General features: G+C 45.8%; 1 protein-coding gene across 9 annotated transcripts in view; it reads right to left on the bottom strand.

Annotated features, from left to right (window-relative positions):
• Positions 1 to 1,961: 1,961 nt before the first annotated feature.
• The window catches only part of PEAK1 (pseudopodium enriched atypical kinase 1), a 295,209-nt gene continuing 269,725 nt past the window's right edge, over positions 1,962 to 27,445 (bottom strand). For all 9 annotated transcript variants that reach the window (XM_057489007.1, XM_057489006.1, XM_057489005.1 and 6 more), the window contains one exon: positions 1,962 to 9,099. In XM_057489007.1, coding sequence (XP_057344990.1) covers positions 7,972 to 9,099 — 1,128 coding nt within the window. In that variant the 3' untranslated portion in view covers positions 1,962 to 7,971. The remainder of the gene's footprint in view (positions 9,100 to 27,445) is intronic.

Genomic DNA, 27,445 nt, shown 5'->3' with positions numbered 1-27,445 from the left:
CTGGCTCTGATTATTTGAGTGAAAAATGGGCAGAATGGAGCCACCTCACGTAAAGGTGGTGAGGAAGATGCCAGAGGGTGGGCAGGTGCACACCAGCTGTTGCTGCTGTTAATGCTCTCACTTGGCTGCAGCCTGGGGGCTCTCTGGAGCGCTGCCCACGCTACATGCAGAGGTGCTTGGGAAAAGCAAGCTGCTCTGATCTTCTGGGTCAGGAGGTTGAGAAAGAAGAGTTCACGGCAGACGCTGAGCAGCTCAGAGCCCCAAGTGCTGAGGGAGGGAGGTCTGCAGAGCCCACTACTCCATGCACGGACGGGGTTCTGTCCCCAGCATCTGGTGATATCTGGGAAGGCTCTGGTAGTTTTAACCACGTGTGCGTCTCTGGGGGAGTGTGGTGCAGGGAGGTGAGGTGTTTGGAGGTGAGCAAGAGTGGAAGATGAGCCATAGGCTTGGAAAAAGTTTCACTCTGTCTTTGACTTCTGATCCCTAGCTCCAGACTGACAGGCCGCAGAAAGCTGAGAGCTTGGCCCTCTTGACAGAGATGCAGAGCCCTCTCCTCCTGCAGCCCCAGGCCCATGCGCCGAACCCCCAGCAATCCAGCATCCACCCAGCCCCGCCGTGATTCTCAAGCTGAGACTGGTGACCAGCACCGCTCTCTGCCTTCTGGTTGCTTCCATACACGTGCCAGAGCACATATGTGAAGTTGTCTGGGGTTACCAGGAAGTCAGGGATTGTGCCCAGGCAGCTTGTTTCCACTCGGAGGTCTGCAAATCTGAGAGAACTGGATCTTGGCAGCCTACTCCCTCCTGTCCCCGACCCAGTGTGAAATCCAGTTTTTAAGTTTCAGCTATAATTGCTTTGAGCTGCTGTTCACGACAACCTGTGCTCAGCCGACTGCAGCTCTTGGCTCCTAAGGCACGGAGGAAGGCCCTTCCTTTGCAGAGCACGGGCTCACTTCAGAGGAAGCATGATTTGCTGGGTCTCAGAGGGCAGGCGAAGAGCTCCTGGAGCAGAGGGTGACCCTCAGCAGCCCCAGGCCCTCCGAGAACTAGTTAATTCCAGGTAGGAAAGATCCCGATTCTTGAAAGAAATCAGTCTGAAGGCATGTGGAAGCCAAAGGCCCTGCCCAAATGTCAGTGGTCCTTTGCTTCAGGACAACCCAGAATCAGAGAGAAAGGTGGTCTTGCTTAGGACCCCCTGACAGAATTCCCAGGAATGGATACCATGTGGGCAGTGATGGAGGGGAAATAATATCATTTCTCCACCGGCATACCATGGACCAAGTGATCCCACTGGAAGAACACAAACTCCGGTTTTCTCTCGTCTTCCTGCACCTCACCCGGAGTCTTGCTAGGGCAACCCTGACCTAATCCTATCATGTAGGCCCACACCCTTTCTGGGCCCCATATTGGCTACTCATGCCAGGTGAACCCAGTGCCCAAAGCCTAGCACACTACGTCTCTGTGACCTCTCGGCCCCACCTGCCTGCTTTTCTTTAGTTCCTTTCCCCTGGAAGCCGGCGTGCTGCGCTCGCACCCAGGACGGGCAGTTCCCTGGGCTCCCCTCTGGCAAGCAGGCTGAAAACCGCAGCAGGCAGAGCCTGCGTCCCTGCAGACTCTCTCTCAGGCTCTCCTGCTGACCCCTCCTCCCAGGCCCAGGTGGGAGTGCACTTTCAGGCCCACACCGGTGTGAGTTCTGCCTCCTCAGCAGACCTGAGTCTGGCAATCACTTCTCTGGAATATTCCTTAAATACCATGTCCACGAATCTCTAGAGTGCTTGCTAGTGAGGAGAAACACCAGGCTGCAGACAGTCCACTGTCAGGGGTTGAAAGCTCTAAAATACGTAAATTTAGAGTCTAGATGTTTTCACTTGCACCCATTCTACTCTTAGAATCACAGCAGCTGCTGAGAGCCCAGGCCAGGTGGCCTCCCCTGTTACTGAAGCTTCTGCCTATTAACTTGTCTGCCTTTGTGGGGACACTGTTTGTCCTGTACCTTAGCGAACAGGCCAAAGGCATGTGAATTCTGCAGCAGGTGACGCTGGACAAGGCCCTGCCTCTGCTCGCGTTATCTCCGCGGCTCTGAGATGTCCACTCAAGTCGGCCTGAGCCCGCAGTCTCTCCAACAGGCAGGACGAGCCCAGAAAGGCGGTATAGAGACTGACCACCAGGGGGCGAGGCCACACCGCAAACCCGCGGCCTTCACTTCTTCCGGCCTACTTTTCTCAGATTAGGGAGAATGAACAGAATATACGATCCAGGTCAGCAGGAGATGAGGATCCGAGGGCACGCCTCCCGAGTGGGGGGCTGACATAACCGTGTCTTCGGCCAGACCCTCCCCATCATGTCAGTATGGAAGTCACTGCAAGGACAAATGCTTGTCTGGTCTTTAGTGTATTAATATGAATTTATTTACACAGTAACACGATCCACAGGGGACACAGCGGAGTACCACAGCAGACCAAGGGGCGGGCCACCCGGGACAGAGGGTTTTCATTGGCAGATTTATATAACGCTAAATTATGTAAGCAAAGAGGTGAAGCTTCAGGGAAGAGCAAGTAAAACAAGACTTTGAAATACAGAGTGTGGGCGGAGCCACGGGGAATTAGAGGGATTGCAATGAGGACCGCCATGATTCACATCACTGAGGATGGCATCTTGTTTCTGCCCTGATCTCACACCAAAGTGCCCTGCATTTAATCAACAGAAAATCCCAACCCCGTGTGTTCACACATAACTCTTTAAAACTGGTAAGGGAGGAGATAACCAAGTAGTATTTAGAGCAAGTTTCCTGAAACACTGTGGTTTACCTTTCAAAACTGCTACCCTGAAGTCACAGGGCTGGTTCAAGATTCAAGGTGAGTGCAGAGACACACACATACTTTCCACGCACTATATGGGCAAACTGGATTTTCCTTACACAACAATATTTGTAGCAAAATATATGACTATGTACTTCTGCTAGGTTAAAAAATTCCCGACCTCTTTTGAGTCCCTGAAACTTTCTTGATTTAGAAAAAACATGGGGGTGAGTGGGATGGGTAAAGGTGAGGAGCCAGAACAAATGTGGAGGTTCTCTGGGGTAGGAAATCTATGATGGGATGTCAGGAATGCAGGCCCCTGCGACCCAGGTGGGGGAAGCTTCTAGCAGTGGCTGATGCAAACATCTACTCTAATTTCAAACAGCTGCAGAGACGAGGTGTTTAACAGCTGTGTAGCACCTTGTACATTCTGGGCACTTATAAATATTAAATAATGGTGGTGATGAGTGGTAAACACCTCTGTAGGAAGGTTTATAAAAAGTATTGCAATTTGTTAAGAAATCTCCCAAGAGTTCTTTAAACACACCTATTGAAACTATCAGATGTCATAAAAAAAAACCCTCAGCTCTCAGTACCATGTGGGTCTCATGTTCCCAAGCCGGAGTTTGGCCAGTAGCCACAGTCGGCCAAGGGCAGAAGGACGGGTTCCTTCTCTTTACATATATGAGGGAACTTTACATAATCGGCCCAAGGATTCCATCATCATCTTCTTTTTCAAATACACCAAATTGACTTGTTTAAAAAAATAGGTGTTTTCACAATGGATTATTTTATCAGTTGACTACCCTAATACGGAATGTATGTGCATTCGCCTCATATTTGGCATCTCTCATTGCTCAGTCTTATCACCTTAGAAGCGTCACGACAAAGAGGCTTGATTTCTTTGGTATAATCTCTGTCTAGGACCTTGCACTACAGCTCCTCTGGCCTCCCTTATGGCATCATTTTTGGTCCACGGAATCCCCAGTTTTGGTGCTGCCATAAGCACGGCCAGCCAGACTTCAGTGCACACTTCGGCATGAGTGGCAGTGAGGTGAAACCACCCCTGTTCACTCAATAGGCTGAACCTGAATTTTAATCCTTGTCAGCTAGTGAGGGGACTAAAAAAATATCAGCGCTGGCCTTCCGAGTAAAGCGCTCTCTCCCCCACCTCCAAGCGTATTGATCCTTTATGTGTCTAGAAGCACTCTGACTACTGTGCAGTATCCTGACCTGCCCCTCAGCCATTCTGGAGACCAGCATGTATTTTTTTCAGATCACTGCTGGTAAAATCTAGGGAAAAGTCCTAGTTGCAGGTTACCAATAAAACCGAGTCAGGTGACTTCCCAGCACCAAAGTATCTTAAATTCAAATTGGGGCAGCTGAGGGTAATTTTTCTATGCCTTACTATTTAGTAGATCCCGAAGATATTTCATGGGAATTTCACAATGCTAGGAAGCTTAAAGTACAAGTTTAGGTGGTTTACTCCAGACGTAGTATTACTATTTCTAGAGGTTTAGATCTCTTGACTTAAGAGTTTTCCATATTCACAAACTTACTCTGAGGTTTGGAAGCCAAAGCGGCCCCCACTTACTCTGACAATGAAGGACTACTCAGACTCTTAAAAACCCTTCCGGATGCTTTATCTTTCTCGGCCCACATCTGCAGTGTGGGTGCTGTGCCACGCCCTCTGCCCTACCTGCTTCATCTTCCGAGGGCGAACCTTGAAACCCACTGCCATCTGTCTAGCTCCCAATTCTACCTTAACCTAGTGACTTGTGGGCCTGAGTCACGATTCTCTCGTTGCAGGGTCCACAGCTTCCGCATGCTCCGCCTTCGTCCTGCTGCTGTTCGTCCTGAACTGGCTTCTGCGCACCGTGGGAGCACACACACGCCAGAGCGGCTCCGCTCACGCTGGCGCAGGGCCCTCCCAGAGCTCTAGTCCTGCCTGTGGAACCCTGACCCTCTGCCTTCCAAGCCTGGGCTCTCACTCGAACAAGGCACCCCGCTATGCATTCAGGCGTGGTCTCGGCCACTCCAGCTACCGTCCCGGTGCTCTGGTGCCGAAACGTGGCCGAGAGATTGTTCTTGCTCAGGTGGCTTAAGGAAAAGTCCCAATGGTGATTTAATTGTTCAAAGTCTCAATACAAAGGGAAGACTCTGTATAGTACAGATCTCAGTGAAAGCATTTCCAATCAATTTTGAAGATAATAACTTTATATTGCTTGAGAAAACTTAAAGTGCTCTATTAGTCACAAACCAAAAAGCATATATATATATATGTCTGTCTATCTGTGTCTGAGGATAGGGTTCTTTCCAGTTGACAAATGAATTCAAAGTTCCTACTATAATTAAAAAAGGAAATGTAAAAAAGATTATGATAATATTAGACTGCGTAAATTTCATTATTTTGGGAAAACATTCTGCAGACCATCTGATGTAGTACTTCTTGTCTAGAAATAGTTATTTCATCTTTTCTGCTCTAACCTGTAACACCCTCTTCTCTCCCCAGCTCACATTCCTTGGCCATCCACTCAGAGAAAAATAAAGCTGGTCACCTGTCTCCGGGAAGCCCGAGGCCCTTCCCGAATGAGTTGGCATTCATCTTTTGCCCCTAACAAATCGAATACAAAAACAGTACTAAACAAATCCGATGAGAAGAGGCGCGCCGCTTACCAGTGCGGTAAGAGTGGTGGAGGGTGTCCATGCTTATAATGCTTTAGAGTTAAAAAGACCGGATCCAAGTCAAGACAGAAAAAAAGGAAAAGAAAAAGGAAGGATACCTAGAAAACAAGTAGAAGGACTAGGGAACATTCTTCATTAAATCATCAACGTTCAAACTTGCATGGGGAAGGCACCGCGACAGTGTCTCAGCACGCAGCTGGCGGGGAGGGCCTCTCCGGGTGCGTGCCAGATGACGTGGCCTGTGCCCGTGTGCTGCCGCCTCAGTGCACGATCAGCAAGGAGCTATGCGCACACGGGCTATGCTAAGGTGAACCAGACGCCAGTGTGCTAGGCAAGGTGCGGCCAAGCCACAGGCCGTGGAGAGAGTGGACTGCAGGCCTGCAGCGGCACACCCATTCTGCGGCCATACTCGGCTAGAGAAGGCAAGGCTTGTTGGGGCCGACCAGCTCTCTTCCTGGGAGTCCTGTCCTGCCGGCCACAGCAGGGACATGCTCCACATGGAGCCTCACATGACCATTCTCTTTAAAAAAAAAAGAAAGAAGAGCACAACAAAATACATTCTTCTCCTTTCTTGACCCTCTTTGATATAGGTGAATCACATGAAAGGCTGTTAAAATGTTAAAAGTTTAGAAATATCCAAAAGGCCACTAATGTGCTAAGTAATACTGTACATTTAGTCTTGGCTTTAAGAAACTCTGCCCTGGTAGATGAGGGGCCCCAGGGCTCCTTCACCAACTAGGTGCAGAGAACATGTCTATCGAACCTGCCACAGGTTGCTCCCCGAGAGGCCTGACCTCTGCTTTCAGCGTGCATGTGCACACACATGGGCACACATGTGTACACAACAATCACAGTGTCTGAGTGACTCTTGGGACTTAAGGTTGAAGTAAACAGATACTCACAGTTTTGAATAAAACAAGCACACATGTGCTCACGTGTGTGCACGTGCGCGCACACACACACACACACACACACACACACACACACACACACACACACACACAATCTCCCCAACCCTCCAACCCTCAGTGGAAGGAACACTTGTCTCTTAGCCAAAATGTGCCGAGGGAAGGAGAGGACTTCTGTAGATCTTGCTTCAGGTGAAGTTGCAACATAAACACTGTAATATACAGCTAAGAATACATACAAAAATTGCACATATATCCACAGGCGTGGAGCGCAGACCCCACAAATGATGAACAGCTCTCAACCACCCATCTCAGCAGTCAAAATTCCCTGTCAGCTGTCCTTCTGAGCCATTTCAGAGTCATAAGGAGCAATGTAGCAGTGCAACCAGGAAGCAGCCTCCAGAAGAGGTCAGTATGCTGGGGAGGAGGTCAGCAGCCTCATCAGTGGCCTTCTCCCCCTCTCCAGCCTTCTGGACATCCTAATAGCCAGCTGTGCCATGCCCTCTGAGAGCTCTTAAGAGCTCAATGGACAGCCAGTTCATCCAGGGCTGTTATCTATAGCACTTTGGTAGGCTAGTTAGCACTGGCTACTGATAGAAGACAGCGGGCCGATTACTGCTCAGGGGAAAACTATGATCTGGGCACCACCAGCCCTGGCTGTCAACACTGACAGCTCTGACAGTAATCAAAGAATGGTCCTTTAAACTGTTCCCCTGCTGGCCCCGAAAGAATCGCGCATGCAGGAAAATCATCTCCTCGTGTCCTGCCAGCTGTTTACAGGATATGAACGGTGCTCCACCCTGCCGAGGCGTTTGCGACACCACCAAGGGACAGCTCTGTAATGGGACACCTGTGGCCAATGAACCCAAACTCCACCGGCAAGCGGGGACAGAGTAGAGGTGAAGGAGGATGACAGCGGCAGCTGAGGGGAGACGGCTAGGGCCACCCTCCATGCAGCACACCCACTTATCGATAACAGGAATGAAAATGGGGCCATGACCCAAAGGACGGGACCTCTCCATCTTTCCACTACCCCCTGAAACAAAGGATACATAGTCCCCAGAACCAAAACTAGGCTGCTGCTAAGGATGGCAGTTCCGCCTGGTAAGAGAGTCTCTTACTGGTATTTTAAAGAAAGAAAATCCATTGTGAGAGCTTGATGGATGACGGCGAGGGTTGGTTAAAGCTGTCTGTTGCTAGTGAGGATACACTTGGTGTTAAAAAGACATACGATGTTCAGCATTATGGAGGAATAGGACGTAGCTCACTGAGTTTATACCAAAGGAGCTGTCCCTTCAAGGATATGCACTTTCATTTTTTACCTGCATTTGTGGGACAATTAGGGTATAAGGTGCTCCAATGGAAGGCAAATGCATGTTTGTGCAGTTGAATTCCTGTAAAGTCAAGATGGACTAAGCTTCTCACTCAGTTTGGAGCCGCGGATGACCTTTGACTCATTTGTTCATGGACGGGACGGAGGGTCTGTCTCTCTTCTTCCCTTGAATTCTGTGTGAGTGATGGGGGGGGACGACGTGCGCGGGAAACTTGAAGAAGGGGAAGAAAAAGCAGCGACTGGGCACATTAACGGTGTTGCAGGATTTTTGCGACACAGCTGAGGGAGTCTGGAGTGGTGAACGCCAAGTACTGGGCACAGAGCCAGTCCTCGAGGCGGACCCCACTCTCGCTGTCCAGGGACTGCTCGGCGAACTTGATCACCAGCAGCGTTCGCTTGATGTCCAGCCAGTTCTGGAGCAGGGTGCTTCTCTGCGCCGGGCTGGGGGAGGCAGAGAGGGCCTGGAAGAGGTCTCCCCGGGGGCCCCAGAGCAGGCACTGGAGGATGCCTCTGGCGTCCGAGATGAGGATCCGCTCGGAAGGGTTGGGGTTCAGGAGGCAGCTGGCCAGCCGCTGCAGGCCCCGGGAGTAGGGGGAGCGGAGCGGGATGCGAGGCAGGTCTGCCCGCGTGTACTCCTTGTCCTTGAGCCCCGGGTTCTCGTCGAAGGGGTTGGGCAGGTGCAGCATCTCGTAGACGAGGATGCCTGTCTGGAACTCGTCACACTTCTTGTACTGGGTGGCCGTTAGGATCTCCGGGGCGAGGCGGGACTGGTCCCGGAGGGCCTCAGGGTCCACCAGGTGGCTCTTCTGCTTGGCCTGAGAGAAGTTGCTCACGAGGAGTCTTGTGGGACGGGACGAGGCGGGGGTGGGCTCTGCGGGCCCCCCGGGCTGGGGGCGGACGAGCAGCAGGTTCTCCAGGCGAAGGTCGCAGTGAGTGACGTGGTAGGGCTTCAGGTGCTCGAGGCCGGAGCACAGCTGCAGGAGCAGCAGACACACTTGCCTCTCATACCAGTCAGGGCTTGTTCCATGCTGGGCCAGAGAGTCCCGCACAAAATCAGCCACAGTGAGACAGGGAACCTCCCTGGTGATGACCACGACGTGGCTTCTCCGCTTCCCGCCGGCGGCGCCCTGGCTCTCCTTCCGGGGCGGCTCTGCTTCAGGGCCCTTCCCGCCCGCTTCTCCTTCTACTCCTTCGGTCTCTTCCACTCCATCCTCCTCCTCAGTGGTGCCGGGATCCTCCCAGGGCAGCAGCCGGCTGGGCACTTCAGCAAGGAAGTGACCACAGTCTTGCTGGATGTTAAAATGAACAGCCAGGCTCTGCCGGACAGCCAGGCTGTGGTAATACTGCTGAGATTCTTTTGCTTTGCTCTTACAGATCTGAAAGAAGAGAGCAAATGACACAATATAAAACGTATTTTCCTAACTAGGCTTATGAGACATAAGGGAGGATGAACTGAAAGATGACAGGTTAGGAACAAATAGGTTTATAGTGAAGCCTTCAGAAAGGTTCTTCGTAGTCCTGTGCCGACAGTAGCAACGGCAGTGACCGTTTCTCATGGTCGTCCATGAGCTTAGTACTTTACGTGTATTATGTCCAGGGCAGCCAGGGATCTAAGAATTAAAACCAAAACCAGAACACCCAGGACCACCAGTTTGCAAACCTCAGTCTGTCTAACACCAAAGCTCGCTCCTTCACCGTACCCTGCACCTCATCTAGAGAGCAGAACAGAAAATACTTTTTCACCTACTTTCAGTGGAGGTTTACAGTCTGGACTTACATAGAAGCTCAAGAAATGGCTCATAAAGTAGGCCAGGATACCCTGTTTCACCACTGGTCAGGAGAGTGACATACTATTGGCCAGGTAATTTAGTAGCTATTTGAAAGAAAAAATAAAATAAAAGACCAAAGGCAAAGGAGTATCAGGAGAGAGAAGCATCCCTTTCTCATTTATTGTCCTTGTACATATTTATTACAGTTAGAGACCTGATGCCAGTGATCATGCCATAGAATTGTGTGTATGTGTGTGTGTGAGAGATCTGAAAATGAGTCTCCTTAAATCTTCTACCTATCTAATGAGTCTGACAGCACACTAAGCATTTCTGATCTTTAAGCAAACTTCTGGTCTTGAAACAGAGATAACCCTAGGCTGAGTTCAGTTGAAACATGTTTTCAGAAAATACTATCTTTGGAAAGCTCTCAAAGTGTCAGCCTATGCAGTGTTAATATATAATTCTACATACTCATCAATCACAACTTGAATTCTTCCTGTACTGTACTTTTGGCAATATTTCATATTTATGTGCCACCGGGTATTAAAAAATCCTACACATCATCATTTTAATGTATAGGAGTTGGACCGAGGACATGGTACCATTAATCCCATTTCCAATTTTAATAATTTGCTCAATATCACATTGCCTGCTGGAATGAAAGTTCAAAGGTCCCAACTCCTCAGTCTTTGAAAAGAGACCGTATAGCTAAACTCAAGCTGTCATATTATTGAAATGACATTCTCCAAGGACTTGGGAGGCCTGGGATTGGCCTCGCCACTGACCGTGTATCCTCGGGTATTTCACTTACTTTCTCTGAGTCTCAGTCTCCCCTGATAAAGGAGACAATAGACAGAAGCCTGCTGCCCGGCGCAGTCGTGAGGATCGGGTAAGATCGGGCATGCAGAGTCGGTCTGTAAATCTCACAGCTGCGCAAATGTAACACTGGTAATGACTAAAACAATGAACAATTTGAAAATACTAAAATGGTGGAATATTATGGAATCCTTCTATTGTTTCAAACAAAAAGAACAGAACTGAACAATGCATCTTTCTTTTGAGTCTGGAGAGCCACTTGCCCAGCAGTGAGGCTCTCTGGCCACGGATTTGGTCAAAGGCGGCTAAAGAGGGCCGCTACAGTTCAATACCTCCATGCCAGGGTTGGCCCCTGGCAAACATGCCAAGACCAGCGTTATGTTCTGATCTAAGGCCAACCTATAGTTTTCATTATGCCAAATGCACTGAAAAACACTTGTGACCTTGTGGTTTGGCATTAGAAGCTGAGAATATTCTAATAGTGACCACACACACACACACACACACACACACACACACACTTTTGTGAGATCCCCCAGAGCTTTGTGAGTAGATGAGAACATGGATACTACAACAAGAATTTATGTTTAGCTTCACAGATCAACTTGAGATAAAGGTTCAAAGTGATTTGCGAAGAAGAAATGATAAATTGTTCAGCCGTTTCGGATGCTCTGAAACAGCCCGCTTAGAGAGCCAATTTAAGTAGCTGGCACCTCCTTATCTCTTCATCTTACAATATGTAGACAAGTTGAAAAATAAGCTCCAGTTTTAAGGACAAAGGAAAAAGGGAGTAGACTCAAGTGTGAAATAGGGAAACAAAACACTATGGCTTTTAATTGATTCATAACCATGAAAACAGTTACAAGCAAAACACAGACCTATGGAGATTTCCCTAATAGGGTATCTCACAGAATGGGTATCTCATAAATCTTCATTATGGAGTCTATGATGATGTTAGTTTAGGCAGCAGTATTATATTATTCTAGGTGCCACATTGTAGCCATTTTTCAAATATTAATAACTTGACTACTACGGTTCTTAAAAAAACTCAAAATGACCTGACTTCAGATGATAAATTTCTAGTCCAGAAGTTATTTCAGAAAACAAGCCACTCTTTCCAGAATAAATGGACAGGGCTCTTCCCCCAGATGACTTTTCTCTTCTTCCCGTACCCAGTTATTTTCTCTAGTAGGAATCAAAGCAACTTCTTGGTCTCCCCTTCTCATTTCTCTTTCTTGAAATGAATTCACAATTTTTCCTTATAACGGGTGGCTGGCTTGAATTGGAGGAATCTTCCATTCCCTGAGAATGATGGACTCTTGGGCTTCCCAAATTTTTGAAATAGGAAAAAAAGCTGGAGCTGGAATGGCCCTAAATCTTCATGTAAGATTCCTATTTTTACTGGGACAGATAAAACACCTCATATGTGTTTTGACTAGATATGGGAAAACCTATTTAAAATGCCACCAATTTTGGCAGATTCTCTACTGTCTACATTTTCTGAATGGGAAGAAAAACGCTCTGAGAGCCTGAGTCACCGCAACACCAGAGGGAGCTGCAGCGTCAATACTTAGGGGCTGCGTGCACGCACACGGGGTAGCAAGAGAGCAGAACCAGGCTGGTGAAGGTTGAATTTTGTAAAATATACATAGGCCCTTGTTCTGGACAAGTGTTTGGTTCTATAAGGTGGCAATGCCAAGTTCATGCAAAGGGAATGCTGGTGTGAGGAGCACACGAGGAGGGGATGCCCGTCCTGGGCAGTGCCCCTTGCCTGCTGGCCCGCTCACAACACGCACCTTCCTGAGGTACTTCTCCAGAGGAGGCCAGAAGGATGGCAAAGGGGGTGGCCAGTCACCTGGCAGCTACACACCCGCCAGTGTGGATAACGCACTCTCACAAAAACAGAGGTTTGAGGGGATACTAACTGCCTGTCTTGAGTTAATAAAGATGAGTAACGACAGAGAGGGGGAAGAGAAACATTGATTCATATCAATTGATTATCCCAACAAGTATCTGACGGCTCCTCAGCACTTCCCATTTGTAGGACATGGTATCCTGAAGCAACTTGGCCAGAGCGCCAAATATGGTGGGGTGGGGAACCCCCGTAACCACTGACAAATCTTGTGTTGGAAAATGGAAAAAACACATGCTTCCAGAATCAAAGCGAGATTACCCTCTCCTGAGACCTTCTTAGACCCAGATCAGGGCAGCCGGCACTCACACAAGCCTGATCTTAGCGAGGAAACAAGAGCTTGACAATCCTTCCTCACACACAACCTGAAAAGTTTAATTCCAACCATTAATTTCTGTTCAGGAGATCACTTTCTGCGTTGCCCATGGCAACTGCTCTGCATACCTTTGAGGCAATCTTGCCATCATAAAGCATTTATATTTGTAGTAATAGTCTCAACAAAGACAGCCGACTTACCAAAAGCAGACTGTGGGGTCTCTGCCTGTAAAGCCCCAGTAAAGGCAGCTGGGATGAAGAAGAAAGCACCATGTGTCTAATGCTGCTGACCCTTCCAAAGCAGTAGCATCTGGTGGGACTGGTAAAGAGGGTATACATCTTGCTGCCCTTTCAGTATCGGGGAGTGGAACAATCTACATTTTTCAGTTTAAGGCACAAAGTAGGGAAGTGTGGGGACATGCGGCAAAACAGGATGGCATGACTGTGGAGTAAGTCAATTGTTGCATGGAGTGGTATTATCCATTCTTCCTTACATGACCCTTCTTTCCAAAGGCTCCTTGAAATGTTGGCGTTGTGTGGGGAGGGGGCAATCATCTTACTCTCTGTTCTCTTTTCTCACGGACACACTCCCTGCAGCGAGCTCATGGCTTCAACCATCTTAATGCACTGCTGACTTCCACATCGACATTTGTGACCCAGACTTGTCTCTGAGCTTTAGACTTACCTAAACAGTGGCCTCCTTTCTTTCTCCCCATGTAGTCCCTTCCCACAGATGCCTTAAACTCAACATAACCAGGCCTGAGCTCCCCTCCTGCGGCCTGTCCCCCTCCCCGCACTCCCCCCCTCGGTGGTCGGCCCCACCGTCTCCCAACTGCTGCAGGAGAAGTCGGCTCACCCTGGGTTTCTCCTTCATCCTCATTCCCTACCTCTAATTAATTACTAACTTTAATTCATTTTGTTCCCAAATAACTTTCAAATTACTCTGTTTTCTCCATCTCTGTTGCCGTCATTGTCACTCACTGGGGCTGCTCCAAAACACGGCCTCCAACTGTTCCCCCTACTTTTCTTTTTTTTGAGAGGGCATCTCTCATATTTATTGATCAAATGGTTGTTAACAACAATAAAATTCTGTATAGGGGACTCAATGCACAATTATTAATCAACCCCAAGCCTAATTCTCAACAGTCTCCAATCTTCTGAAGCATAACGAACAAGTTCTTACATGGTGAACAAGTTCTTACAAGTGAATAAGTTACATGGTGAACAGTGCAAGGGCAGTCATCACAGAAACTTGCGGTTTTGCTCATGCATCATGAACTATAAACAATCAGGTCAAATATGAATATTCGTTTGATTTTTATACTTGATTTATATATGAATCCCACATTTCTCCCTTATTATTATTATTATTATTATTATTATTTAAAATAAAATGCTGAAGTGGTAGGTAGATACAAGATAAAGGTAGAAAACATAGTTTAGTGCTGTAAGAGAGCACATGTAGATGATCAGGTGTGTGCCTGTAGACTATGTGTTAATCCAAGCTAGACAAGGGCAGCAAAACATCCACGGATGCAGAAGATTTCTCTCAGAACAGGGGGGGTGAGGTTCTAAGCCTCACCTCTGTTGATCCCCAATTTCTCACCTGACGGCCCCCCTGCGACTGTGCCTGTCTTAGGTTGTTCCTCCCTTGAGGAATCTTACCCGTCTCTGGCTAACCAGTCATCTTCCGGGGCCATACAGGGAAATGTAAAGTTGGTAAGTGAGAGAGAAGCAATATTGTTTGAAAAGGTTAGCTTTTTACTTCTTTGCATATTTATGCCCTGTGGCTTCTATGCCCAGCATTTGTCTTGAGGTATCTTTACCACTTGGAAGAATTATGATACTCGGTACATTTGATATGAGGCACGAATTCTATTTAAGGGTTGTAATTAGGAAGGAAGAAGAAAAGCTATAGAAGTAGCAGATGGAAGAAAACATGGGAAGATTGATTATTTCTTTGACATAACTTCTTGTAGAGTAACTTCAGCATGTATAGGTTTTAAGCTACTACTTAAATTGCACACACACATTAACATAATAGGAGTATAGTTACATAACCAAAGCATACCTGTAATTACCAGCCATCTCCAGTGAAACCAAGAAAACCAGTTAGGCACCTTAGGCCTTTGTGAAAACTTATCAATGATATGATGGGTATTGTCTAACTGAATTTGAATAGTTTGAGAAAAATCAGACATATTAAAACAACACATTCCTGTGTTCCCCCGACTTTTCAAGCAGTTCCCCTCAAGCACACCTTCCACATGGCCACCAGGGCCACCTTTCAAAAAAATTGGAATCACTTGCCTACATGAACTTCCTCGTGATGCCCCGTTGTCTCCGCAGGCCGAGATCCTGGTCTGGCCCCCCTCCAGCCTCGCCCCACCTCTCCTCTGCTCCTGCCGCACTGAACTCCTCCAGCCGGCCCCCTACCCCTACCTCCAGATCGTCACCCCTCATCTGTCTGAGGGATTCTTATTTATTATTTTGAAACCCATCTCATGTGCCACTTCTGTCAAAGACAGAAAGTGCTAAGTACCCCAAACCTCTTTCCTGTGTTCCTTCTTTATCTTGTACATGTCTCTCCTATTACAGACATCACATGTTTCGGTCTGTCTTAAGAGCAGATGTGTGCTTCTTTAGGGCCTAGCACAGAGTACACGGTACACGCTCAATGTGTCTGTACAAAATCCTGAGAAGAGCTACATCCGATCTGATATAGCAACAGGGGTTATTTACTCAGAGCAGCCAGAATATATGAACAGCTTTTATGAAACAGGTGGAAGTTGGCAAGGTGATGTGGAAGGGGGCGATGCAGACAAATCTGAGTAATAAATACTCATGACGTGAGTATGCAAATGAGTAAAATCTGAGCATTAAGGGCTGTCTGCTAAGTTCTGCTAAGCCCTGGAGGCTCAGTGGTTTTGCACTGCACAAAACTACACAAAATGACATTGCTCTTTATTGTTCTGTACAAGTTTCTCTTTTCCCAAACAAAGCAATAATTACAAAATACAGGACTCTTCAAAAATATACCACATTAGCTTTTATTTTTCCATTACGGGCCCAGTCAGCCTGGTACGCCTACAGGCCACTTCCACTTTATCAGCGGGGAATCTCATTTCCGTGTCACACTATACATTTACAGTGCCTCAGTGAACCTTGGGTGAGACGGATGTTGTAGGGGATGAATTGCAGAGGGATGAAAATGAGAAACACTGAAGATGACACACACTACACCATCTGTGCTATTTCGTTACAATACACAGAAGCACAACTGCAAATGGGAGAGAAAACAGAACGAAAACCTGCAAACTCAAAATTGATATCCAGTATTTGGTACGATCTTGCTCGAAGAACACGGGCCGATCCCTGACCGATCTGCCTTGGAGGAGAATTGCTTCACTTGCTGCTGCAGAGCTGAGACCCACACGCATTTGATGCTGCTACAAATATATTCAAAATGGATCGAGTATTTAATATATAAATGCTGTCTGGGCGCCGAGTACTCAGAACACGCAGCAGGAGTATCCGCTGAGACCTGCTGGGTAGGCCAGGTACTGCACAGCTTGAATGGCTGCAAAAATGTTCACAGGCCCAAGAAAGCCACTTTGGAGTCCAGAAAAATTCAAGAAGGCAACTGTATAAGGTTTTTACTATTTTTTTTTGTGACTGTTCTCATTAAATCTTTTCACGCTCCCACTCAGCAGGTGGAACAAAAGAAAATCACTTGTGTTCCTGAACCAGTACTTAGGCTGACAGAACGATGCCAGGATGTTCACACTAAAGGAACTGAGATACATCCTACATCCAATAATCAGCTCAGGGCTCAGATGAGGAATTCAGTTAATTTGAATCCCAACTTATAATTTCTAACTGTGTCCTCTCATCTCACTGATGGAAGCCATTGTCCCACCAGAAAATTCATTTTGATCCCAGGTTTACACAAATATCCAAAACCTCTCCCTTCTAAATCCATTCCCAGTTGAGACTCTTAGGGACTCCTGTATGCACTTAGTCCTGAAATGAGGTGCACGCTCACTAGGATGGCTCGGAGTACGTGTAGCGGCTGCTGGTCAGTGGCTTTCTGTGAAGTTTCAATGTTGGGCATATTTGTGTTGAATTATGACGGAAGTGGTTTCCCCTCTATAGTTTTTTTTCCTTGTCACTAAGCCAGTAATTAATTGCCTGTGTCTATAGTCTGAACTAGTTGTAAATTCCTACCAATCACAGCTTTTCCTGATAATGTTTTTTCATTTAGAGTCTTGCTTTCTCAGCAACCACCCAAATGAGATGAGCGCAGACTCTAGAGTTATGATAACGCAGCAAGAGATGCCAGTCTGCCCAGCTCACCGGCACTGGTCACAAGCTTCTAACAAGCTTCTCGGCACAGGTGGGAAAAAGGACGCAGTCCCAGTCCTGTGACAGGAGGTGCACGTCTTCACTGCGCTCTGCAGGCTCTGTCCTGGAGAATAAAGACCTGGACTCCTTTAAAAAGAGAAGACACCTACTGGCCTCAATTTGGAACTGTTGGAAAAATAAGAAACATATTTTTTGCTTATGTGAGACTTTCATCAGAGTAATATATATCCAAATTTCTTATGTGGTCTCACATTTGTTATAAAATATTGTTATGTTCCAGTGCGTCTGAGCCATAATTTGACCATCTGCCCATCCTGCTCCGAGGCAAAAGGCGGCCATTTGTTCAATCAGGACAACACTGAGGCACAGCGGGGCCAGGCTCCCAACTTAGGTGTGAAAAAACAGGGCGGGTCTCACGCAGGGGCCAGGAAGCAGCTGCCGTGGGGCCCGCGAGCCTGTGCAAAGGCAACTGCTTCTTTCCGGACTCAGTTTCCTCCTATGGCAGGATGGCGAATGCCTGCTCTTCTGAAGCTGACTCGAGCCAGCTCTGAGGGTTACGTGTTTGGTCAGGGGCTACCCAGATTCTTCAAAAGGGGAAAGAGCAAGGTAGACTTTATTTAGAGAAGGGAAGTTTTAAGCTCATGCTTAAATTTACGTTAAGCTTTACTTAGAGAACAAGGAAAACTAGGGCTGGAGGCCAGCCGATATACATCCCACGGAGACAGGCAGTCCGTCCAGTCTGCTGGGTGGTGACTCACCAAATGGTGATGAGGGAATAAAAGGAGACATGAATGAGATGAAATGGGAGTTAAGGCTAAATATTGTCTGGTCATCAATTTGGCCTTTCCTTCACCAAAACACTTAAAAAGTAGGCTGTGCTCACTGCCTCCACAACCTCCCTGTTCCATTCTCCCTCTAACTCCCTGTATCTACCCCTATTACTGAGATTGCTATTTTTTTGAGGTTTACCAGAGATCGAACTCTGCCCTTGCCTCATCCTGCTCAAGTCTCCTGCAACCTCGGGTCCTCTGATCTGTGGGTCCTTGCCCCGTACTTCTATTCTAAATGCTCCTGCTTGGGGTCACTTAGATGTGTGGACCTTCTCCTAATTTGCAGACTCTATGACTATAATCTTGTACATACCCACAGTTTAAACAACATCAAATCAATGAGAGGACTGGGTAACCATATCACTAGCCTTGACCTTTCTTCTGAGCACCAAAACCACATTTTTATTTGGTAACAGGGTTTCTTTCAGCTTGGCTGTCCCTTGGGCATGCTCCACGGAAAGAAAGCTCGTCGTCCTAGCTTTTCTGGTTCATATTTCAGTTAATGGCATCACCGTCATCCTGTGGTGGTCCCTCATCTACATCCAGCCACTCACCAGATGTTGTCTACTGCCCACTTCAGCTCTTTCCCCACATGCTACTTCCTTTCTGCTGTCCTATTTCAGGCTCTCATTATTCTTTACCTGGCCTATTGTTGTAGCACGATGACTGGCTTCCCCGCTTCCAGTCCTCCTGGACTCTTATCGCCACAGCGTTCTTCCAAAATCATGTTATCCTTCTGTTTAAAAATCCTTATTGGCTTCCCACATAACACAAAATAAGGTCTAACCTCTTAAGCTCGCCGTTAGAGCTTTGAGTTCTAAAGTTGGTCCCAAATGTCTCCATAGACGAACTTTTCCCACTATTGTCTACATGCACTGTATTTACCACAAAGACGAGTGTGCAGTGAACACGAGGCCTTTTTTTATTGGCCCTGAGATAACGGTTAACAATGAGTTTTCCATTCGTCTTTACATTGCTGCATACCACTCTGAGCCTTCATTATATAACCTCTCTTGTTTAAGACCTATTTATGCCTTTGTTTTTCCCATTAGAATATAAGCTCCTTGAGGGCAGGGCCTTTGTCTTATTCATATATGTTTCTGTAAACCTACACAGATATCACAATGTTTTATATAGTAAGTCTTTGCAGAAAGGTCAAGAAATATTTATTGAATGCTCCCTAATGTACACGATACTAGAGTAAATAGGATATAAAGCTATCTAATGCTAACGATATCAGATTAGTAACATAATAAGGATATAAGGATTAATAGGGCATTGTCCTGCCATGGGGAAGCCCACGTGTAGTAGTGGGGAGGGGAGGCGTGTTGCTTTAATTATACAGCAGCAGTACTATATGATTGTACAGCGTAGTATGATGGAGCAGTGATAGAGAAATCCAGTAGGCATGGAGTGGGTACACAGAGAGGAGCCGTCGACACATTTTCAGAAGATCAGAGAAGAAGATTCACCGAGCTGGATTATTTAAGGGGCATAGGAGCTTTCTCGGTACGTGAGAAGTGAGTGGAGGAGTGCGCAGGCACGGCTCACTGCATGTTTGCTTTGGCCAAATGTACCCTGAGCACTACAAACACCGCTATGCACATACTGCCTCCTGTGGTTTTTCACAATGGCTTTAAGAAGAATGAGGTATTTTCTTCATTTTATGGATAAAGACACTGGGTTTAGAAAAGGCAACTTGGGTCAAGATAGCACAGTTAATAAGTTGCTAAAGCACAAATGTAAACCCAGATCTGTCTGACTTAAAAGCCCAACTTCTTAAGCACTGTGTCAATGGTCCTCGAATTCCGTGTGCAGGAACCACATGGGGGTGCTTGCTGGCAAAGCACCTTCCCAGAGACTCTGATTCTGTAGGGATGGGATGGGACTGAGGAAACCACATTTTTGTGAGAATGCCTCAGACGATTCTGAACAAGGCCACCTGTAGATGACAGTGTTCTTCCCAGAGGGCAGTTCAGGCTGCGGAGAGGGTCCGTGCAGGGCCGGGCTGCATGGGCAGCTGAGCAGCTGTTTATGATTTGTGCCGGAGGATGAGACGACAGAGGTGAAGGACTAAGTTGCTTACTTTTTCCATTGAAAGTACATTATGACATCTTGTAAAACAAAAGAAAAATTGCCTACAATTACCACCACTCCAACATAGGAGTTATTTGCATATTACTATTTTGTAGGTCCAGCTTAACAGTTATGATCATGCTATTTGGTATTTTGCTATTTTCATGTGACATTTTACATAAAATGTTTTTCATGATGTTATACAATCTTCACAATTACTGTTTTTAATGGTGGCAAACAGTCCACTGGGCTGATGTAATGTATTAAATTGTCTTGTTAATATTAGGCATTTAGTTTTTTTCCAATTTTTGCAGTGCTAAAATTCTTGAGGATGGTGGCATTTAGTAGCTTTCTTCCATGATTTTAAGTAAAGATATTTAAGTCTTTGAAGTAATGAGAAAGAAAATATCTAACTGCAGAATCTGTCTAAATATGCTCAGGCCAGTGCCTGACATTCAAGAATAATAATAGTGAATGATCTAAAAAATGTTGAGCAGTAATTTTCCATTGTTATTAATAATAAGGCATTGTCTTATTATATTTTATATGTACTTCATAGTTTACAAAGCACTTTTATTATATAAGCACATATGCATTATAACGATGTTATGCGGTAGGCAGGGCAGTTTGTATCCATTCACATGAAAGCCAAGATACGTTACATGACTTGCTTGAGAATACAAAGTGATAGATTCAGAATTTGAACCCATTTCAGCTGACCACAAGCCTACTTTTCTTTATTCTTTGTTGTGATATCTTTTAGTTTTAGACCAATAAAAACAATAAAGCCATTCACATTGAATGAAATACAGAATAAAGCTGTGGGCTGAACACTTCCCATGGTGGAGTCCTGATGCCTACTCTCCATACCCACCCCAACTCGAGACGTGAAGACACAGCAAGAAGGTGGCTGTTTGCAGCCAGGAGGAGACTTCGCTCCCAGCCTCCAGAGCTGGGGGAAAACGAATTTCTGTGGTTTAAGCCGGACAGCCTATGGGATTTTGTTATGGCAGCCCAAGCAGACTAAGACTGAGATTCCGATGCTAAGAAATAGGGTGCTGCTATGACAAATACCCACAGACGTCGGAATGACTTTGGAATTGGGTGGAATCTGGAAGAGTTTTTAGATGCGTGGTAGGAAAAGCCTAGATAATCATGAACAGACTGTTGCTAGAAAGGTGAACATTAAGGGTGATTGTGGTGAAGTCTCAGACAGAAATGAGGAATATGTCATTAGAAACTGGAAAAAAGGTGGTATTACAAAACTGTGTTCTAGTTTTATTTGGAAGATAGCTCTTGCGAGTGATAAAATCGGGTATTTAACTGAGGGATTTCTAGCCAAGTGTTGAAGGAGTGGCTTGCTTCCTCCTAACCGCTATAAAAAATGCAAAAGGAGAGAGAAGAATTTAAGAAGGAATTGTTAAGCAAAAAGGAACCATCTGATTTAGATGATATTTAGATGAGACTTGAGACTTTAGAGCTGATGCTGGAATGAGTTAAGACTTTTGGAGCTGTTGGGATATACTGAATGTATTTTGCATGTGAGAAGAACATGAATTTTGGGGAGGGGGCAAGGCCAAAATGCTACAGACTGAATTGTGAACTCCCAAAATTTATATGTTGACTCTACTTATATGTCATATTGTGACTTATAAAAAAAAAATATTTGGTCACGTAAATGACCAAAATATATTTCTCAAATGTATTCAATCTTCATACATAGCTTCTAACTCACAGTTCCCAAAACCCTTGGAATTCCTAAACGTTGAGAGTGACACAGGTAACTCCTGTTATGTTATTTAATGAGGTGACTTTTGAACCCCACTTAAGGATGGGGGATGGCTGCCAGGGGAACCAACGATGTGATTGGAGGGTTGGAACTTTCAGTCCCACCCTTGACCTCTAGACAGGGGAAGGGGCCTGAAGGTTAAATCAATAGCCAGTAGCCAATGATTTAATCAATCGTGGTTATGTAATGAAGCCTCCATAAAAGACCAAAGGGACAGGGTTTGGAGAGCTTCCAGGTTGGTGAACATCTGGAGATTTGGGGAGACTGGTGTGCTTGGAAAGGGCATGGAAGCGCTGTGCCCTTTCCCCATACCTTGCCCTATGCATCTCTTTCTACCTGGTTGTTCCTAAGCTACATTCTTTTACAATAAACCAGTGATTTAGTAAGTAAAATGTTTCTCTGGATTCTCTGAACTGTTCCAGCAAATCAACTGAACCTGAGGGGGAGTCCTGGGAACCTCTGATTACAGCCAGTTGGTCACAAGTCCAAGCAGGGGGTTTTCAGAACCTCCAGTCTGTAGCCTGGTGGTCAAAAGCACAGGGCTTTGTGACTGGCGTCTGAAGTGGTGGTGGGAGAGACAGTATCACAAACTGAACACTTAACCCGTGGGATTGGATGCTTTCTCTGGGTAGATAGTGTCAGAACTGAGTTGACTTCAGTTGAATTGTAGGACACCCTGCTGATGTCCAAGAATTGTTTGTGTTGTGTGAGAAGCCTCCCTACCCCACCACCCACATTATAAATTGATTCTCAGAATACCCAGTTTTAACCCCCAATATGACTGTGTTTGGAGACAGGGCATATAAAGAGGTAATTAAAGTTAAAAAAGAGTCATATGGCTGGGGCCCTGATACGAAGCAGTGTCCTTGTAAGAAGAGACATGCAGAGCCTCACACCCACCTCCACCACGAGGGGATACAGGGAGAAGGCAGCTGACCACAAGGCAGAAAGAGGGCCCTCACTAGAAAGTGAGTCGACCAGAACTTTGATCTTGGACCTTCCCGTCTTTAGAATAGCGAGGAAATAAATATCTGTTGTTTGAGCCAGCTGATCTACAGTCCTTTGTTAGGGCAGCCTGTGCAAATTAAAACAACACCCAAAGTAAAGATTTTAGCACTGTATCATTGCAGTGGATTTTATTTAAGGGGGGTAGTATCCTTTGGTTTTCAAATTGCTTAAGTCTAGCACTGACTTCCTTTTGCAACATGTTAAGACCTTTCAGTCTCTTCAAGAGACAGTCATGCCTGTTGGCCTACTCTAAATCCATTAGTATGGGAAGGGATATTTCAAGAAGACAAATAGTAAAAAGTTGTGTGAGCCAACTGCTGATCTCTTTTGCTTCTCTCTGCAAAGGTAAGATTTGCAGTGTCCTGGTAGTTTATTCCTCTAAGGTTGTACAATCAATTGGGTACTTCTAGAAATGTCCAGAGGGTCTTCAGAGAGACATTTATATTCACCATTTAGCGTAAAACATTCTTCCCAAGCCTGCCAACTACTCCCAGCATATAACCACTTGCCACCTGCTCTTTGCAGATTGCTTTTGCATCATTACAAGCAAAGAAATCAATAGCACATCAGTGATCTGGGAAAGAAACAAGACTGCATGGCAATAATACATAAAGTTAGTCAAGCCCTACTTTTCAATTGTTTTGAAAGAACAGACAGCTCAATGCCCCATTCTGCAATAGGTACTCATCCTGCATTGGCGACCTTGTAGAAATTAGAGGCCTAAGATAGATGAGGCCTTATAACCCCAACTGATATAACAGCTCTTTAGAGCCACACAGAATCTCAAAATGCCTTTTTAGATTCAACAGTAATGTATTAACTAGAGTCCAGATACTCTCTCTACAGTTTATCCCCCAGTTTAATCTAAAAAGTGTGGGCTAGGGCACAGGGTCACTCTGCCAGTGCCACCAGACAGTTAAGTGGTGTAGGTGCTGCAACTGCAGAGACCAGCAAGCTGAAGGTCTGGTCCAAACATATATTCTATTGATAGACAGGACAGGCTAATCATTTACCTTATCCATTAATTTACTGAGACCTCATCTGGTCTTTCTAAGCCAAATTAACACATAAGAGTCATTTAGACATGTTAATTGATTTTGAACAAGCAAATCGAATCTGTATAAAGACACTATGGGAATGAAAAACATTACCTTAAGTTTATGTAGAGCTCTGTGTTTTAAAAAACTCTTTCACATGCATTATCTCACTTGATTCTAACCTCAATTCCACAATATAGATGGATTATAATTGTAAACATCTGAAAGAGGATGAAACTGAGGCTCAAAGACTGTTACTTTCTTGAAGTAATCTAGGGTTAAAGGAAGGTATAGTGACAACACTAAACTATGTTTTCTACCTTTATCTCGTATCTACCTACCACTTCAGCATTTTATTAAAAATAATAATAATAGAGAAATGTGGTAGCCACATATAAATCAAGTATAAAAATCAAATGAATATTCATATTTGAACTGACTGTTTATAGTTCATAATGCATGAGCAAAACCGAAAGTTTCTGTGATGACTGCCCTTGCACTGTTCACCATGTAACTTATTCACTATGTAAGAATTTGTTCTCCATGTAAGAACTTGTTTGTTATGCATCAGAAGATTGGAGACTGACGAAAATTAGGCTTGGGGTGGATTAATGATTGTGCATTGAGCATTGACTCCCCTATACAGAATTTTATTGTCGTTAACAACCATTTGATCAATAAATATGAGAGATGCCCTCACACACACACACAAAAATATATATATATATATATATCTAAACACACTTCCAATTGTAAAATAAATAAGTAACCGGGATGTAATGTATAGCATAAGGAATATAGTCAAAATATTGTAACAACTTGGTATGGTGATAGCTGGTACCTAGAATTATCACGTATATAAATGTTGTATCACTGTGTTGTACACCTGAAACTAATGTAATACTGTGTGTCAACTACCCTTCAATAAAAAATAATTATCCAGGAAAAAAATAAAATAAAATAAAAAAAGGAAAGTATAGTGAAAGAAGTGAATAAGTAGGGATATTTTGTTCTCTTTTAGCAAAACAGCTCCATAAGATTGGTACCATTATTATCCCCTTTCAAAGCTGAGGAAATTAAGACTAAGAGTAGCAACTTGTGAGAAAGCTACTAAGTGGCAGAGTCAGGATTTGAACCCAGATTTGGGAGTTGAAAGTCCATGCTTTATTAGGTTCTGGTTCAAGAAGGTGATGTAGGAAGGTCCTGAACTCACCTCCTGCCCTCACCTCCTCCTATGGGCAAGCTGCATCAACAGCTACATATGGTCATATGGAACAATGTCCTTTTTTTAAAAAAATTGGTTGATATACATTATATTATATTAGTTTCAGAGAAAATGGAAATTTTATGACCAGGATTCTCACCTGCTTTAGTATTGCCCAGTGTATACACAGAAGAACCCGTTGCATACCTATGAGCTGCAGGATGTTTACATGCTGACAGAGCCACTGGGAGGGAACCTTCAGTCGTGCAAGTACCAGCCCAAGGGAGGCGTGGAGAGGGGACGCACAAGTGCCCAGACATATTTTGTTGGGCATCCGCCGGTCACCATAGAGACCCACCCACAGAGTTCCTCCCCTTGCCACGGGTGATGAAGGGGAAGCTGAGACAGTGGGGGAAGTAGAGCAGCAGCGAGTTAGGGAGCAGCGAGAGGAAGCAGGGGGGAGCAGCGTGGGAGCCAGGAGAGACTGAGACAGAGACTGCTTTGCCACTTGGACACAGCCGGGCGACCGGCACGAGAATAAACTTGGTATGAGCCCCTTTGAACCCCCAACTTCCTGTTATCTTTGGTTGGTTTCAGCAAATTCCCAGTGAACTTGCCCAGTGTGGGGAATGCCCCACTCCCCGAGCAACACAGGTGAGCAACGTAGATGCGACAGTTACGCACATTATGAAACGCTCACCACAGTGAGGGTCGTTACCCTCTGTCATCAAGCGGTTATTACAATGCTATTGGCTATATTCCCTATGCTATACTATTTCACCCCTGACTTATTTTATAACTCATTTCACTCATCCTCTCATAGAATAATTTCCTCTTTAAAAATACCCTTAAGGCTGGCTGAGTGACAAATACCCACTGGGCAAATAAGAAGAAAACCACCTCAAAGCAGGTAGGAGAGGCTGAGACACAATCTTGCCAGAAACCCTACCCTCGGCACAGTGCCCCATAACTGGAAATGAACTCGAAACCTGGAGCTTCTCCCTGGAGGAGTGAAGGGTTTGAATCCCATATCAGGCATCCCAACTTTTAAGACATACACTTGACAGACAAGCCCCTAAAACATCTAACTTTGAAACTCAACCAATAGGGCTTGAGTCCCAGGACCCATAAGACTATAGTGATCTGAGAAACTGCTCTTAATGGGCCCATGGGCTGGGACACAGCCATCCCCAGACCCAGCTCAGAGGCAGCGGGTCTTGCCCAGACTTAAAGTGAGAGAGGCTCACCTGCTTACATTAAAGCCCTGGCCTGAGGGGCAGGCATCTAACTTACACGCACATCTAGGAGCCTGCTGGAGCAATCTCCAGGGACAGAGACTGGCAGATGCCACCTTCGAGCTCTCCCTTTGCCGTGTTCCAGAGAACCAGTATCTCCTGGAAGGGAGCTTTTTATGACTGCTGCCAGGGGACACTTCTATATTACCTGGTGTGGTGGCCAGAGCACCCATCCACAGGACTCTAACCAATGGAGAATGAGTTAGTTCTTAAACAACTATCACCCCAAGGGCACAGCTAAGGACAAAGACCCAGGAATTCAACCTTTCTGTGAAGGAGGCCTAATACCTAATCATCATGACTTAGGCCTGAAGGGCAGGCTTCTAATTAAACACACTTCTTGGGGCTGGCTCTAATCCTTTCCAGAGACCTCACAGGGCAGGTGCGATGTCATGCTCACACTCTGCTGTGCGCCAGAGAGCAGCTTTACACACCTCTGGTGCCCTGCTTTTTACGTTTGGTGTTCTGCTCCTGGTGGCTGCTTCCCAGGGGGTGTCCCTTGATCACCCGGGTCTTGTGGCTGGGTAAGCTTGCATTCCTGGGTCCCAGAGAACCGTGGCAATCAGAATTGTGGTTCTTGGCACGCTATCACTCCAGGGCACTACACAGACTGAAGTCGGAAGCACACTCTCCAGTCTTCCTGTAAAGGGGGTCCCTTTGCTTGTTCTAGAACTTTGGCTTGCAGACGTCAGGTTTGGCATAGTGGAGCTGCTATCAAGGAACACAGCAATGGATGCCATCCTGGTGCTTTCCTTTTGCCTTGCTCTAGCTCATTGGTATCACCCCAGCAAAAAGCTTATACATTTATTTGGAGCCCCAATTTCATGAATACTGCCTAGATGACATGTCCAGTGGTCAGCAGGGCTCATGCTTGTGGCCCCACAGAACTGAATATATCTGCATATGTTAAAAAGCTGATGCCTGAGGGTCTGGCTTCTAGTCAGCCTGAACCTACGCATCAAAATCCTGCCCTTTCAGACACTGACAGGTCATGGCTCATCCTCAACTACCGGGAGCTATTAGAGATATAGTAGGCTGCTTGGATAAGCACAAAGGTTCGAGAGACAACCAAGAGCTGAGGCACATTGAGCAACAAGTTTCATCTCCTATACAAGATTCCATCTTCAAGACTGGGAGAGGTGGTTGTTTCATCCACTGTATAGAAAGCAACAGAGAGAGTCAAGCTAAATGAAGAAATAGGAAAGTATGTGCCACATCCAACATCCAAAAGACAAGAAACAACAAATGCTGGTGAGGATGCAGAGAAAGGGGAACCCTCTCACACTGTTTGTGGGAATGTAAATTA

The sequence above is a fragment of the Manis pentadactyla genome, chromosome 11 (genome assembly GCF_030020395.1).
Source record: "Manis pentadactyla isolate mManPen7 chromosome 11, mManPen7.hap1, whole genome shotgun sequence".
In the NCBI taxonomy this organism is placed as follows: Eukaryota; Metazoa; Chordata; class Mammalia; order Pholidota; family Manidae; genus Manis; species Manis pentadactyla.
This window is presented reverse-complemented; position numbering and strand designations above follow the sequence as displayed.